Source organism: Camelus ferus, chromosome 8 (genome assembly GCF_009834535.1).
Source record: "Camelus ferus isolate YT-003-E chromosome 8, BCGSAC_Cfer_1.0, whole genome shotgun sequence".
NCBI classification, from domain to species: Eukaryota; Metazoa; Chordata; class Mammalia; order Artiodactyla; family Camelidae; genus Camelus; species Camelus ferus.
Genome location: NC_045703.1, coordinates 55472622 through 55487047, shown reverse-complemented (window position 1 = coordinate 55487047; position 14426 = coordinate 55472622). Strand labels below are relative to the sequence as shown.

Sequence of the window (14426 nt, the reverse complement as noted above, 5' to 3'; positions counted from 1 at the left end):
CTCAGCAGCCGTTTCTTGCCTCTGGCCTGAAGCAGTGATCTGATAAAGAATAGAAGAGTGAGGTGGCAGGATGCTTTAGGGTCTTTTTGGGTTTTTTTGTTTTTTTTTTTTAAAGGGTAGCATCCATCCATTTCCCTCAGTTGCAACTTAAGCTCCACTTTATAAGCAGAGATTGAAGAAGAAAATAACCAACTTGCTTAACTAGGAAAGAGAACATGGGACCTAATGCAGCAAACGATGAAAGCAGTCAGATGGAGACGGCAAAGGGCAGGAATAGATGACTTGGCAAGGCAGACAGAGTCCCTGGTTGGTTGGGAGTCTTCCTGTCAGCAGTTACCCCAGAGAAATTCTCAGATCATTGACATGGTCCAGGTGACACCCAAAGGTGGTGTTATTTGGTGCTGACCATAGGCCAGACTGAAACTGGTGGCTTCTTGGGTCATGAGGTAAGAAGAGAAGCTGAGGGAGGGAAACAAGATGAGGAAGTAATTTCAGCTATAAGATGACCACATGCTGGATTGGGACTGCTGCCTGAGCAAGTGAGGGATAAATTAAAAGGAGAAGACTTGGATGCCAGGCAAAGGAAAGAGTCAGAATACTCAGAGCGATGGGAACTGGTGAAATGTGAAGAGCGGTGTTACGACTGCTCAGGTGCGAGCGGTGTCAGCCTCTGCCCATCTCACGGACGTACAAGATCAGGGCAGGATGGCGTGGGTGGGAAAGGCCAGGTCCAGAGCTGTAAACTTGGCATTGATCTACACTTGTGTGATAAATGCAATCTAATCAGATAAGAACCTGCCGCAAAGAAACAGGAGGAGAGAGGCAAGAATAGAAGATCCAGAACAGAGCTTTGGGGTCCTAGTCACGCGAGTGCTGGACCAAATAGAAAGAATATTGTCTAAATGCCAAATTTATAAACCAGTCCCTTCTCGCATCTATTCCAGATGCTGTATCTGTGAATATCTCGTGGGAGAACATGGTTATTTGCCCTCTAGCAGGCTGTAGAAACCCTTTCTATAACCTGACCGCATTTAAATACATCCAGAACTCAGACCAGCACCACTTCAGATCCCCCAGATACTCACTGCATTGGCCTCTGTTCCTCAGTGTTGTTTGTACCTGTCTTAGCTGTTGCCTTACAAACAGGTAAGACAGGTACAAAGCACGTGGTGTCCTGGAGGAGCAGCTTAGTCCTAGAAAAAGTCCTTTTGCCAATGAAATTACCAATGACCTTTAGGAAGCGAGTTGAAAGTGTCTAAGAGGGATTTGAAGAACTGGAGACACATCTGAAATGACAGCCAATAGGAGAGTATTAACTGGAAGAATCCAAAACTTAAGCGTAATCTCATGGGAGGCAAGAGGCTAAGGCTCAGAACAGGTAGTGAGATTGGCCTTCTGGGTCCAATTAGACACTTTCTCTGAGGTTAAGGATAGACTTTTTAGCGTTATATCTATGGCCTGAACTTTTTGTCTCAGTCAGGACCAAGCAGGAATTGTATTAGGAGCAAGAACAGTAACAATGGTGGGGGTGGTGATGGGGGTGTGGGATTCTGTATAGAAGGCAAATTGGATCACTTTTGGAAATTCAGAAATTTTCAAAGAGTATAGGACGGTCATTTATACACCTCCCTGAAAAGTATTTTTTATGATCTTATATTTAAAAATATTTGTATACTTGTATTTGTTTAGAAATCTGTATATACAAGGAAAATATGTTCTCAAAGTACATTCCTTATAGGTGTGAAAATTGCATCATGTAGGCCTTTTTTATACAAAGGTTATGTGTAAAATCTGGAAAATACAGAAAAGTATTTTTTAAAACTAAAATATACATACCACCACCTAGAGAGAACTACTGTTAACATTTTACTGTTGTCGCTACACCTTTCTTCGGCTCTTACAAAGCTGGGTCTGTTGTGGCATGTTTCCCTCTGCTCCTAGGCACATGGCTACCCACTCACCCCAGAAGTCCCACCAGTGCGCTCACTGTGAGAAGACCTTCAACCGGAAAGACCACCTGAAAAACCACCTCCAAACACACGACCCCAACAAAATGGCCTTTGGGTGTGAGGAGTGTGGGAAGAAGTACAACACCATGCTGGGCTACAAGAGGCACCTGGCCCTCCACGCGGCCAGCAGCGGCGACCTCACCTGCGGGGTCTGTGCCCTGGAGCTGGGGAGCACAGAGGTGCTGCTGGACCACCTCAAAGCCCACGCCGAGGAGAAGCCCCCTAGTGGAACCAAGGAAAAGAAGCACCAGTGCGACCACTGTGAAAGATGCTTCTACACCCGGAAAGACGTGCGGCGCCACCTGGTGGTCCACACAGGCTGCAAGGACTTCCTGTGTCAGTTCTGCGCACAGAGATTTGGGCGCAAAGACCACCTCACACGACATACCAAGAAGACACACTCACAGGAGCTGATGAAGGAGAGTCTGCAGTCTGGAGACCTTCTGAGCACCTTCCACTCCATCTCTCCCCAGTTTCAACTGAAGGCTGCCCCGCTGTCTCCTTTCCCTTTAGGAGCTCCTGCACAGAACGGGCTTGCAAGTAGCTTGCCAGCTGAGGTACACAGCCACACCCACAATCCCCCGGAGCCAACCTCCCAGCCTGTACCGGCGCTGCCAGAGCTCCTGGCCCCCCTGCCCCCCGTGGCCTCTCCCAGCTCTCCCCCCCCACCCCTCCAGAATCACAAGTACAACACCAGTTCTACCTCGTACTCCCCACTTGCAAGCCTGCCCCTCAAAGCAGATACTAAAGGATTCTGCAATACCAATTTGCTTGAGGACTTGCCTCTGCAAGAGCCTCAGTCACCTCACAAGCTCAGCCCAGGTTTTGATCTGGCCAAGGGAGGTGCTGGTAAAGTCAGCCTGCCCAAGGAGCTGCCTGCAGACGCTGTGAACCTAACAATACCTGCCTCTTTGGACCTTTCCCCCCTGTTGGGCTTCTGGCAGCTGCCCCCTCCTGCTACCCAAAATGCCTTTGGGAATAGCACTCTCACCCTGGGGCCTGGGGAGTCCCTGCCCCACAGGCTAAGCTGTCTGGGGCAGCAGCAACAAGATCCCTCACTAGCCATGAGCACTATGAGCCTGGGCCAGCTCCCCCTCCCCCCCATCCCCCATGTGTTCCCGGCTGGCACTGGCTCAGCCATCCTGCCTCATTTCCACCATGCATTCAGATGACTGGTTTTGAAAGCTTACCTTTCTCATTCTGGAAGATGTTTTAAGAAGCATTTTAAATATCAGTTATGCTACAAGGAAAGATTTGGAAAACAGGACTGGACTATGGCTTATTCAGTGATAACTGGCTTGAGCGAAGAGAGTTCTCGAACTGCATGTATTGTGCCAATCTGTCCTGAGTGTTCATGCTTTGTACCAAATTTAATAAGCAAGTATTCTTTAATGGAACTGCAATTGTCATAACCGACATCCATACGAGGGCTGCTATATATAGGTGTTTGTCAAATTGAATTTAATCGTAAGCCATGATCATAATAATGTTAACTAAATAACTTTATGTGGCACTTGCCTAGTAAGGGAACTATGGAAAGGTTCGGATTTCTCCAAAATGGGAGAATTTTTAAAATAAGAAAATAACCTTTATATTGCATATTATAACTAGGCTGTGTATTTCTTTTCAGGGATTTTTCTACCTTCAGGGTTGGATGTAGTTTAGTTACTATTGCCATAGCCAACCTATAGTTTTACAGAAACAATTTCTTGTGGAATAATAGACGTCTCCATTTTAAAAAAGCATTTTAAATGTAGTTTGAATATTTTCCACAGGATGCTACAATGTGAGTTATCATTTACTTCATTTATCTTAAAGACTAAACTGATTGTCAGTTACGTGTGACAGAAAAAAAAATCACTGTGTAACCAGGTTAAGTGGTAAAATAATCCAGGCGTCAGTCAAAACAAGCATTTTACTGACTTTAATATTGATTATATTTTTAACAGGAATTTAAGAATATTACTGGAATTAAAAATATATATATATATATATTAAACAAGAATTTCCTTTGCTCTGTCTGGCTTAAAATACTACTCTGCTTAAGTATTTTTAATCACCAATAAGTAATTGCATTTTAAAATTCATCATTTAAGTCAATATTAGTTTTATTCAAAAAAGATAACATTTTACAATGTAACTATAATCTCTCTCTTGAATTTGGTATCTAATGAGTTTTTAAAATACAAAACCTAACCTTTTTTTAAAGCTCCTTTGTCTTTTGTGTTTAGAGGCTTTCTATATGAAGATATATCTTACATATAATAAACGCTACAAATTCTGCATATGGCTTGACTGGTTCTTATGTACAGCCACGCCGTGGAACTGTCCACACTGAGATGTAAAACATTTCCAGCTCCTTGGCTGGCTCCCTCCTGCCCCCTCCTGGTCATTACATCCCCTACAGAAACTGCAATTCTGACCATTCAATATCTCTTAGAAACTTACCTTTTTTCTGGGTAAAATCATAATGATTTAAGGTAGACGCTTACATGCTTCCATTAAATTCACGGTGCTAAGAACTTACTTCTAAATTATGAATCCTTCCAGAGTGACATGCCATTTATTCCGGATGTACAGGTCAGAATACTAGCTACTGAAGTCTAGTCTACATGGGCTGCCATGATCCAGTTTCACAGTGGTGTTTACCATTAATTTCTAGTTCAAATAGAAATTAGTATTGGGATTTCTTCAGAAAATATGCCCCGTAATACTGTTTATTTTTGCTTTTTTTTTTTTTTTAACCTCCAGAGTGGCTAGAGAAAGAGAAGCCTTGAGTTTGTTTGCCCATTAAAGCAGCATGTTAGCCAAATACAAGAAACTGTGGCTGAAAGCCCTTAACAGAGATGCTGATGACCATAAAGGGTGGAGGGCACTGCAGACAAGCCACCCGGGGCGGGGCTGGGTTGTAGCAGGTATGGAACTGACATGGTGGATCCTTAAACTACAGTTCCACTTGGGGGGGCGTGGAGAAATGAGACAAAGGGACATAAGTTGCCTTGTCAGCAGGAATCCACTGTGCTGGGATGTCTGAGACAGTTCCCATATCCGCTCTTACCTCTCCAAGGGAAGGCAACCTCCCAGGGCATGCGGAGAGGGGCAGAGCAGTGGCCCACCTCAGCTAAAGCCTCCCAAATTCCATTTATAGAAATACTTCCACAAATACTCTTACATGGCTTAGGAGTCTTCAGTCAGTTCCAGAGCACATACCTGATTTATCTGAGCATAAAACATAGCATTTGGTCCCCCAATACAGATCATAAGACTTTCAGATACCATGTTTGCTGTACTTCACATAGTAGGTACTTAAATTTAGACAGGAAAAAAAAAAAAAAAAAAAAGACTTACTCCTAAATAAAATTCCTTGAGTTTAATTAAAAAAAATAGAAATTATTAGATTAAAAAGCTGTAAGTCTCAATGACTCTACAAAAAGAGTTCATAAGATAACCAACTAGAAAAAAAAGGTTGAGACACCACCTCCCAACAGAGGTACATAAACCAGTGGTGAAATGAACCATTAGTTGACTGCTGATTTAGCCATAATAAATGGCCCGAGGCCTCTAAAAGCATCCTTTCCACAGGGTGGGAAGGTTACTATAACCTGTTCCCTCCACTGCAATGTCTCCCCCAAAGCCAACTGTGTGCACTGGTGTATGTGAGACAATTGTCCATGGTACACAGATGGACATTTAAAATAGGAGTAGTTACTAACTACAGTTTAATGTTTATTAGAAGCAAATATCAAAGCTGAGATTTCACAGCTATTACGTAGAATAAAGCTAAGTAAAAAATGATTTTCCTAGTAAGTAAGAATTCTAGTATTCCAAAGACTGTTTCACTAATGGTTCTAATATCAAAAGAACATTTTCTTAAAAAGCCCATTAAATGTCCACTTTTTAAAAAGCTTCAAGTGAATCTTTAAATCAAGCACTATCGTTACAGTTTGATGTGTTGTTTAAGGATTTTTTTTGAATTTTGAATACAGTAGATAAGAAAATTTGAAGCCAGTTTTTACTTGTTCTACATGATGTCTCTAGAAAAATCATGGGCATGTAAACAGACACCTCCCGTTTCTTCCCCTTAGGTGGCATTCCTGGGTACACAGCCATCCAGCCTGGTGACTTTCAGGGAGCTGGCCTGAAAGCAGAAAGAAAAGTCATTTACTTTAGAACTTCACTGTTTCCACATTGAGAACGTTAAATAATATACGTCTCTTTAAATTTTTAATTGTTATAACAAATAATTCACAGTATCAAATAAGTCTCCAATTTCATAGCAATCCTGTTCAATGTCAGTCTTAGGGAACTGTCCTTCTTTGGGAAAAGGGACAGAGCAGTAGCCTTCCAGGTCAAAATGAAGAATCATTTCTCTTTCCTGTTAGATCCAAGAGACAAAAACTGAATATCATTTCAAACCATATGTTTAACAAAAGGGTAAGTTTCAAGAGTGTGCATTTTAGTAGCCCAAACCAGGGTTTGCCCCGATTCTTCTTCGACTGGCCTGCTATGGATTCATTCTCTTACATGCTCATTAGATGATGAGCAACACCTGGATTAGAGGTGCATTTCTTTTTCCTTACCTGGCCTCTAGGAGTTAATCTTTTTTAGAAGATTTAGTAAATCCTTGTCTGAGTTTTGCTCCAGAAGCAGGGTCCACTGCTAATCCTTTGCAGACATAAACAGATTTGTTATTATGTAAAAGCAAACATGAGCAACAGAAAAAAGGAATGATTATGAAATCCTCACACCGAATTCAAAAGTCTCGATTTGTTTTGTTTTGTTTTGTAGCTACAGACAAGTTCTCAGTCCCTATCCTGGGCCAAATAATAAGGAAAACAGAGTCTGTCTCAGGAGGCTTCTCTCCTCCACCCCTTGGCCTTCACTTACCCAAGGATGGGCCCCTCGGACCCCTGCCTAGGGAGCCCACCATATGTATAGGCTGACTCTCAACACCTCTCCCCACTAGTGCCCTGGCCTTCAAAGTGTACCCTGAGTATTTAATGCTCTCATAATCATACTAAAAAGGGTTTCTTAAGCCTTACAGAAGCATGAGATGCCTTCCCTCCCAGGGGTTATTTACACAGTGATGGACTCCTTCCCTAAACAGGACACTTTTCCTTTGTGTCCAGCAGCCCTGTTAGATGTGGATGTGTAGGAATTTATGGATACAGACGTACCATACCAGAGTCTGTTTTGGACTACATGGCAGGGGAGAGGATTCTCAGAGAAACCATTTTTTGTTTAAAAAAGAAAAAGGAAAAAGAGTAAGTCCCTTCTGTCCTCGAGGCCTCCTTTCTAATCAGTGTTTTTACAAAGGGGGAGTAGCCAAACAATCCAAGGAAACTGTGAATCAACCACTAAAGGACATGAGAATGGAGAGAACTTTCAGTGTTCCTATTACCCAGAGATCTACAAGTTTTATTTCTTCCAAGGAATCAGCAACTGACCCTTTAATACTCATTACATTTGCTACACAGTTAAGTTAGGTAAGGAGGGCATGCTAGGGCAGGGTAGGTGCTTAACCTGGTCGAATCCACTAGCTCCAGAAAGAAAAGCAGAACCCACACCAACAAAGCTGTGAAATGTAATTCACTAAATACAGGAAGCAACACAGCCCTAGAGTCCAGAACTCCATTTCACAGTGATCTTAGTCTCTGTCTAAAGGTACCTTCCCTGTAAGTCAGTCACTCTGATACCAAAAACCCTTGAGAAAATAGCCAGGTAGATGTTTGATGACTAGACTCCAAACTCATTTCCCATCTGAACAATAGACTCTGTGAGAACGAAGGAAGAGCCATGTCTTTTTCTAAAACTATTAATATATATGTGTGTGTGTATGTTTACTAAGTAACATATCATATATATTAAATAATACATAATATAGGTTAAATAACATATAATATAAAAGTCTCCTTAATGTTTATATTTTTTGACCCAGTTTTCCCAAAATAGATAAAGATTTGCTTGGCTCTACCGTTTCCTATGAAAAATTACTCGTGCGAGTTGCTCTTCCTCTCTGCGCTTTCCTCACCTGTACACTAGGGATGTGAAGAGCATGTCTGCCCCTGGTGTTACTGTGAGGATTAATGAGAATTAACATTTGAAGTGCTTAGATTAGGCCTGGGCTATTGTCCATGAAGGGAGCTACTCAGAATAGCAAACAAGTAGAAACAATCTCTGTGCTCAATCAACATCAGGAAAAGAGCTAAATAAGTTACATTGCGTTCTTGTGATACGATACTATATTTTTAAAGAAACTCTTTGGCATAAGGAAATATTTAAAATTTGTTAGTGAAAAAAACAGGATGTGCACAAGGACTATGATCCTAACTTTGATAAAAGGAAAGCAAAATAGAAGGAGTACAAAGAGGAGAAGATAGGAAAAGTTATCAGTTAACAGGAGACATGTCAGAGTGTGGAATTATGGGTGATTTTTATCTTCTTTATACTTTTTCTCCATTTTCCAGTATCTTCTACAATAAGCATTAATTTCTTACATGGCTTTTTTTTTTTTTTTTTTTTAGCGCTCTTTCTCAAGAGACATTTTGCAGGATAACTTAACATGTCTAGAAACAAAAATTTCCTAGGCCATCGTAATAGCCCAACTTGCATAGACAGGCATGCCCAGAGCCGTGACACCAGTGTCAGCATTAATCACACATTGCCTGGGCTTCTTACCAAGCATGCACAGCCCTCCGTGCTCTGGTGCCAGCCTTCCATTCTAACTTTAACTTCTGTTCACACCCCAACTCTTCTCTACGCTTTGGCCAAATGGGCCATTTGCTTCCAGAGTATGTCCTCTGCATTCTCGTTTTCATATCTTTGTTCATTCCTTCTGCAGCTTTTCTCCACTGGTCCAAATCTGGCTCATCCTGAAAGCTCTTCCCAAATGCTTCCACCTCTGTGAAGCTTCCTCTCTCAGACCATCAACTCGTCCATAAAGCCCCTTGGGCAAAGTTGGTCTCTTTCTTGTATTCTCTTAGGACGTTTACATCCCACTGTTAAATGTTATATATAATGATTGACCACCTCTCCCCCTTGACGGTGAAGAATCCACAGGCGTAAGAAACAAGCATGCATAGTAACTGTGAGCTGAATGAATGAATCCTCTTGAACACCCATGGCAGTTGTGTGTCAACTTCATGCAACATCACATGCTCTCTAAGAGCAGAGGCTTGCCTGAACAAGCATAGCTTCTTAGAAGGCTCTGGGATGGAGAAGGATTGTGCCTCACACGCACTTCCCCGATTGTGAATTTAGAACCAAGTGTTATAAATGAGAGACACTAAATGCCTATTTTACTCAAGAGAGTTGAAGAATGAAAGCCAGGGGCTGACCACCAGCTAGATGAAAAACAGTGATAGGATTTATGTGGAAGGCAAGTGACACCAAATGGCCTAAAGTACTGTCTGTCAATCTAGAAACAGCAAGGTTTCAACAACAATACAATTTTTAAAAGACCCTCCTATTAACAAATAGATTAATGGCCAGTAGATACGAATACGATTCACACATGGGCCTGTTTACGTTAGTGAAATGTACCCAGTGCTTTTCCCCCAAGCCTTAAAGAGTTGTGAGAATTCACCTCCCGCAATACACTTCTGCTTCCTCCCCAGAATGGCTCCGAGTGAAATGTGACTAATTGAAAAGCACTCTAACGCTGGTGACTTTATTTTTAAATATGAACAGGTGAGGCCACAGGAAAGAACAAGAAATTAAACTGCAACAGCATCTTAAGCCTGAAATAAGACCAAAAGCTATCCCTTAAAGCTAATTAATATGACCACTCAACTCATATGCCGGTAACTTGAGAAATTATAGAATCAAGATACCTACTTTCTCTCATATATTTCGTTCAGAATGTATTTACTAAGCATCTCATATGTGCCATGAACAAGTGTAACAGGTAGGGATATGGCTGTATAAGAAAAATAGACAAAGCAGACAGATCCCTGCCTTCTGGAAACTTACATTTCCCTTTTTGGGGGGTGGGACAGGAAGGAGATAAACAAATACATATTGAATATTAGATGATGATAAACGCTATTTTTTTAAAAAAAAAATACAAAGAGAATTGTGGAGGGCTTGATTACTATTAAACACAGGGGCCTCACTGTGAAGACAACACTCAGCAGAGTACTGGAGGGAGAGAGGGAAACAGCAGTGCAGATTAGAGAGGGACTGTTTTGTTTTTCAGCAGAGGGGGCAGCCAGTGCAAAGGCCCTGAGGCAGGAGTGTGCAGGAGCAACAGAGGCCGCTGGAGCTGGAGTGAGAGGGAGCAGAGGAAGGTGAGGTCAGTGGTGGTACAGGACCTGGTGTGGGCCATGTTAGAACTCCGCCTTTTACTTAGCAACACCACAGTGGTTATAAACCACCATTAACTAGTCAAAAGCAAATTTAATATCATCTTGCTCAGCTCTCCTGTCCTACTAATCTATTTCCCAATGCTGTCTTTACAATATCCCACTTAACGTCACATACTGGGACACAGGACTGCCGAGTCCTAATTCAGGACCCCTCCACTTATGCCTTGCTGCTGCTTTAAAGAAATTATTATTAGTTCAAGGAGGGAAACTTCCCTTATTTTCAACAGTATGCCTGTCTTCCCCCGCTCCCAGTCCCCTTCCAAGTTGACCAGACCAGGAACGAAGTCCCGGGGCTGCGGCTACACCAGGACCTGACTTTGCACCCCGTCAGAGTCGTCTAAGCCTGATGAATGAAGAAATATTCCCTCTTGGCGAATAAGTTTTAACCTCAAAATCAAAGGAATGCTTTTCACTGGCAGGGAAGCATTGTAATATATTTTTTGAAAAAAATAAGAAAAGAAACCATAATATAAAGAAACCGTCTTTTCTGAAGGGCACTATTTGTTATATTTTAGAAAAAAGCTTGTTAGGAGAAGTTCTACCAAACGAATACATACATAATCTGAAATACTTTTCTTCTAAGTGAAAACTAAAACCTACACCTCATTGTTAAGTTTTTACAGATCAGGAAAAAAGTAATGACTTGGGTTTACAAGGCTGTAGGGAAAATTTTAAGGTACCAATTTAACGTTCAGTCCATGAAAAGCAACTCATGAGGAATTTAAAAACTAATGATAAAGATTTCTAATGCTGTTACTTAATGGACTGTGAGACTGGCACTTCTTACTCCAGTTCTGATAGTACCTTCAGAATAAAACTCCTGATTAGAGGTGCCAAGGTGGTCATGAGTGACCTCAGGTGGCCTTCATAGTGCATGCTGCTCATAGAGAAGAAGGCCACGTTGTCATTAATGCAGCTTCATGAAGAGGGAAAGGCAAGTAGAAACCCAATCCAGCTCTGCTGTTTACCAGCTGTGTGCCCTAAACAAATAACTTACCCTCTCTGGGCCTTGGTTTCCCTTCCCATACACTGGAACATCTGGGGATTATTGTGAAGATTCAGTGAACACGAGTCTAGCATATAGTAAGTACTATAATGACAGTTTCCCCTTCTGCTACTTTGAAGAAATCGTTTAGTTCTAGGAAGAAAATTCTTCCCTTTTTCCTTTCTTCCCAGCCTTACTGAGATACAACTGGGTAAAACATGTAAGTGTAAGGTGTACAATGTGATGATTTGATATATGTATGTACTGCAAAATGATTAGCACAATAAGGTTAGTTAACACATCCATCATCTCCCATAGTTACTGTGTGTGTATGTGTGTGTGTGTGGTGAGAACACTTAAGATTTACTTTCTTGACAACGTTCAAGTATATAACACAGTATTTTTAACTACAGTCACCATGCTGTATGTACGTTAGGTCCCCAGAACTAATTATTCATCTTACACCTGCAAGTTTGTACCCTTTGACAAACATCTCCCCATTTCCCCTACCTCTGCCTCTGGCAACCACTATTTACACTGTTTTCATGAGTTTAACTTTTTTAGGTTCCACATATAAGTGAGATATACAGCATCTGTCTTTCTGTTTGACTTATCTCACTTAGCACAATGCCTTTCGTGTCCATCCAGGTTTCACAGATGGCAGGATTTCCCTCTTTTTTATTGCTGAATAATAGTCCACTGTGTATATATACCACATCTTTATCCATTCATCTATCAATGGACACATAGGCTGTTTCTATAGCTTGGCTAGTTGAAAAACGCTGTAATGAACATGGGAGGACAGATATCTCTCTGAAATAGTGATTTCATTTTCTTCCCTTATTTTCAACACAACACCTGACACACTGCCATCTCCCATTCCTAATCTCTTTTTAATTTTACCAGACCAGAGAACAATGATTCTGGACCCTGCCACTGCAAACAGATTTGACTTTGTAGATTGTCAGAGTTGTCTAATCCTGGTAAATTAGGAAATATCCTTTCTTGGCAAATAAGCTTTAACCTCAAACAAACCCACATATCTTTATATCCCAAAGCAACTTTGGATGTCATAGCTTTTGCTGACTGCCAGCAAAACCCACAGCCAACAGTGGTCCCCTCTGACCCCGTCATTCGATAGTCAGGACGCTCACTCCAGCTCACCTGGCCTGCTTGGGACCACACTGGCCTCCAGGGCCCTGTTCTGGAGCAGCGCTCCCACGGCACTGGTTACAGTCGGTTCTTTTTTGAGACTCATCTGAGCCCTACCCTACAGAGAGAGAGACAGGAGAGGAAACAGTCCTGTAACCTCAGGTAGCACACAGGAGGCAAAGCTGTTTCCTGTTAACTAGCAGCAGGTTGCAGTCATCACCTGGGACCTGCTACACCCAGGGGAAGGGTACACCCTGTATCTTAGTCACCCGGTTCCTGTCCTCCCTGCTGGGGCTCAAAATCATGTCTGGGTCTTGGAGCTTTCATTCCATAATCAAGCCCTCAGTGGAGTGGTGATATGTTAATCCTGTAAAATTAGTTGTATGGAGACATAAGAAATCACTTACTGTCAATAAGGACAGTTATGGAACATTTTAGTTTTTCATTACACTTGAAGATGATTTTGTTTTTAAATACATGAACAGAGAAGAAAAACAGACATTGGCAGGCAGCGAATGTTTTAAACATGGGATTCCAACATCCCCACGCCACCCCCTCCCTGCCGAGCAGCAGTAGCAGAACAGTTATATTAATACAGAGTAAGGACCAAAAGGTTCCTTGGGAGCTCCTTTTTACCTCGCTTCAGATCCCTCCACGTTTCCGTGGAAACCACAGTATGATGATAACCTGTTACTCGGAGTGAGATGGGCACTTGGGTGAGGGTAACTACCAGACGGCAGCAGGCAGCTCATCCCCAGCCAAAGAAAGAAAGCTATTTTCAGAGGCCCACATTGGTCTCCATTGGTTAAGGGTATAACATTTTTAAAGCTGATTATGTTTAAAATAGAAACACATTTCAGCTGTGCTGTTAACAGCCCTTCAAAACTGAAACAACACCTCCCTTTTTGTTCTACTTCTGAATCAGCTCCACTACTAGGCAGGGTCCCAGAGTGGTGAGGCTGGCATCGGGAAACAGCACAGCCGTTCAGATACACTCTACAGTGAGTTTACTCAGAAAGCAAGCAATTTTTCTTCTGTGTTCCCAATCACCACTTAGCTCTGGAAAACAAGGAGAGGAACAGGGCCAAGTCACTGGTTACACTCAGGACGGCCAGCTGGCCTTCTTCAGGAATAAAAAGCACTTCCGTCCGCTGCTTCCCTCTGCTCCCCCTTGGCCCCACTAATAACCGACTAACTTCGCCGACTAGCTAGAAGAGGCGTTCGAAGAAATGTAATGCACCCTTCGCTGCTTTAGAAAGTATAGGTAGGGTTATACTCGACAGCTTTTCTGAAACTAACTTGAAATCAAGCCCAAAGTAGTCATATTCCCCCTAAATGGTGGCCCCTATCCCACCCAGGAAAGGACCATCATCAGCTGGGGGAGGGAGGGCCAGTGTGGAAAGAGGGAAGGCGGAGGGACCCACGTGCGAGGCACTGCACTGGTGTTGTCTGCAATCCTCCCAACAACTAGCAAGACACAGATTAAAGTGAGTCTCAAAGAGTGTCAGTAACTTGTCCAAGTTTACCTGCAGATAATACAGTGTAAAGCTGGAAGCCAAGCCCTGACTACCACTTGGAGAACCTGGGCTCTTTCTACACTGCACTGCTTCCCATGCTATTCCGGGTGTAAAGACTGAACCTCTAGAACTATATTTATCATAGCCACCCTGCCTGCCGCACTGACACGCCTATCCCTGCCTCCTGTGTTCCTCTGCCTAGATGTGTAGTGTTACCATCTGCCAGGCTCTGGAGCTAGAATCCTTCTTGTCAACCCTGATCCTCTTTTACCCTGTATCCAATCAGCTTCTCAGTTCCAACAATTACTTCTTAAATGCTCCCACTCACATACACCCCATTAGTCCTCTCGTTCTGTGCCCTCACTTTCTTTTCCCCTTATTGTGATTTCTAACTGGT

The 14426-nt window shown here is 42.5% G+C and overlaps 2 protein-coding genes across 8 annotated transcripts in view; one reads left to right on the top strand and one right to left on the bottom strand.

Annotated features, from left to right (window-relative positions):
- PLAGL1 (PLAG1 like zinc finger 1) overlaps positions 1-4292 on the top strand; it is a 63850-nt gene extending 59558 nt beyond the window's left edge. For all 6 annotated transcript variants that reach the window (XM_014567518.2, XM_032485070.1, XM_032485071.1 and 3 more), the window contains one exon: positions 1942-4292. In XM_014567518.2, the coding sequence (XP_014423004.2) occupies positions 1942-3181 (1240 nt within the window). In that variant the 3' untranslated portion in view covers positions 3182-4292. The remainder of the gene's footprint in view (positions 1-1941) is intronic.
- Positions 4223-14426, bottom strand: part of ZC2HC1B (zinc finger C2HC-type containing 1B) — a 35558-nt gene continuing 25354 nt past the window's right edge. For both annotated transcript variants that reach the window (XM_032485075.1, XM_006188517.3), the window contains 3 exons: positions 12525-12630; positions 6590-6674; positions 4223-6147 (listed from right to left, as the gene is read on the bottom strand). In XM_032485075.1, the coding sequence (XP_032340966.1) occupies positions 6604-6674; positions 12525-12630 (177 nt within the window). In that variant the 3' untranslated portion in view covers positions 4223-6147; positions 6590-6603. The remainder of the gene's footprint in view (positions 6148-6589; positions 6675-12524; positions 12631-14426) is intronic.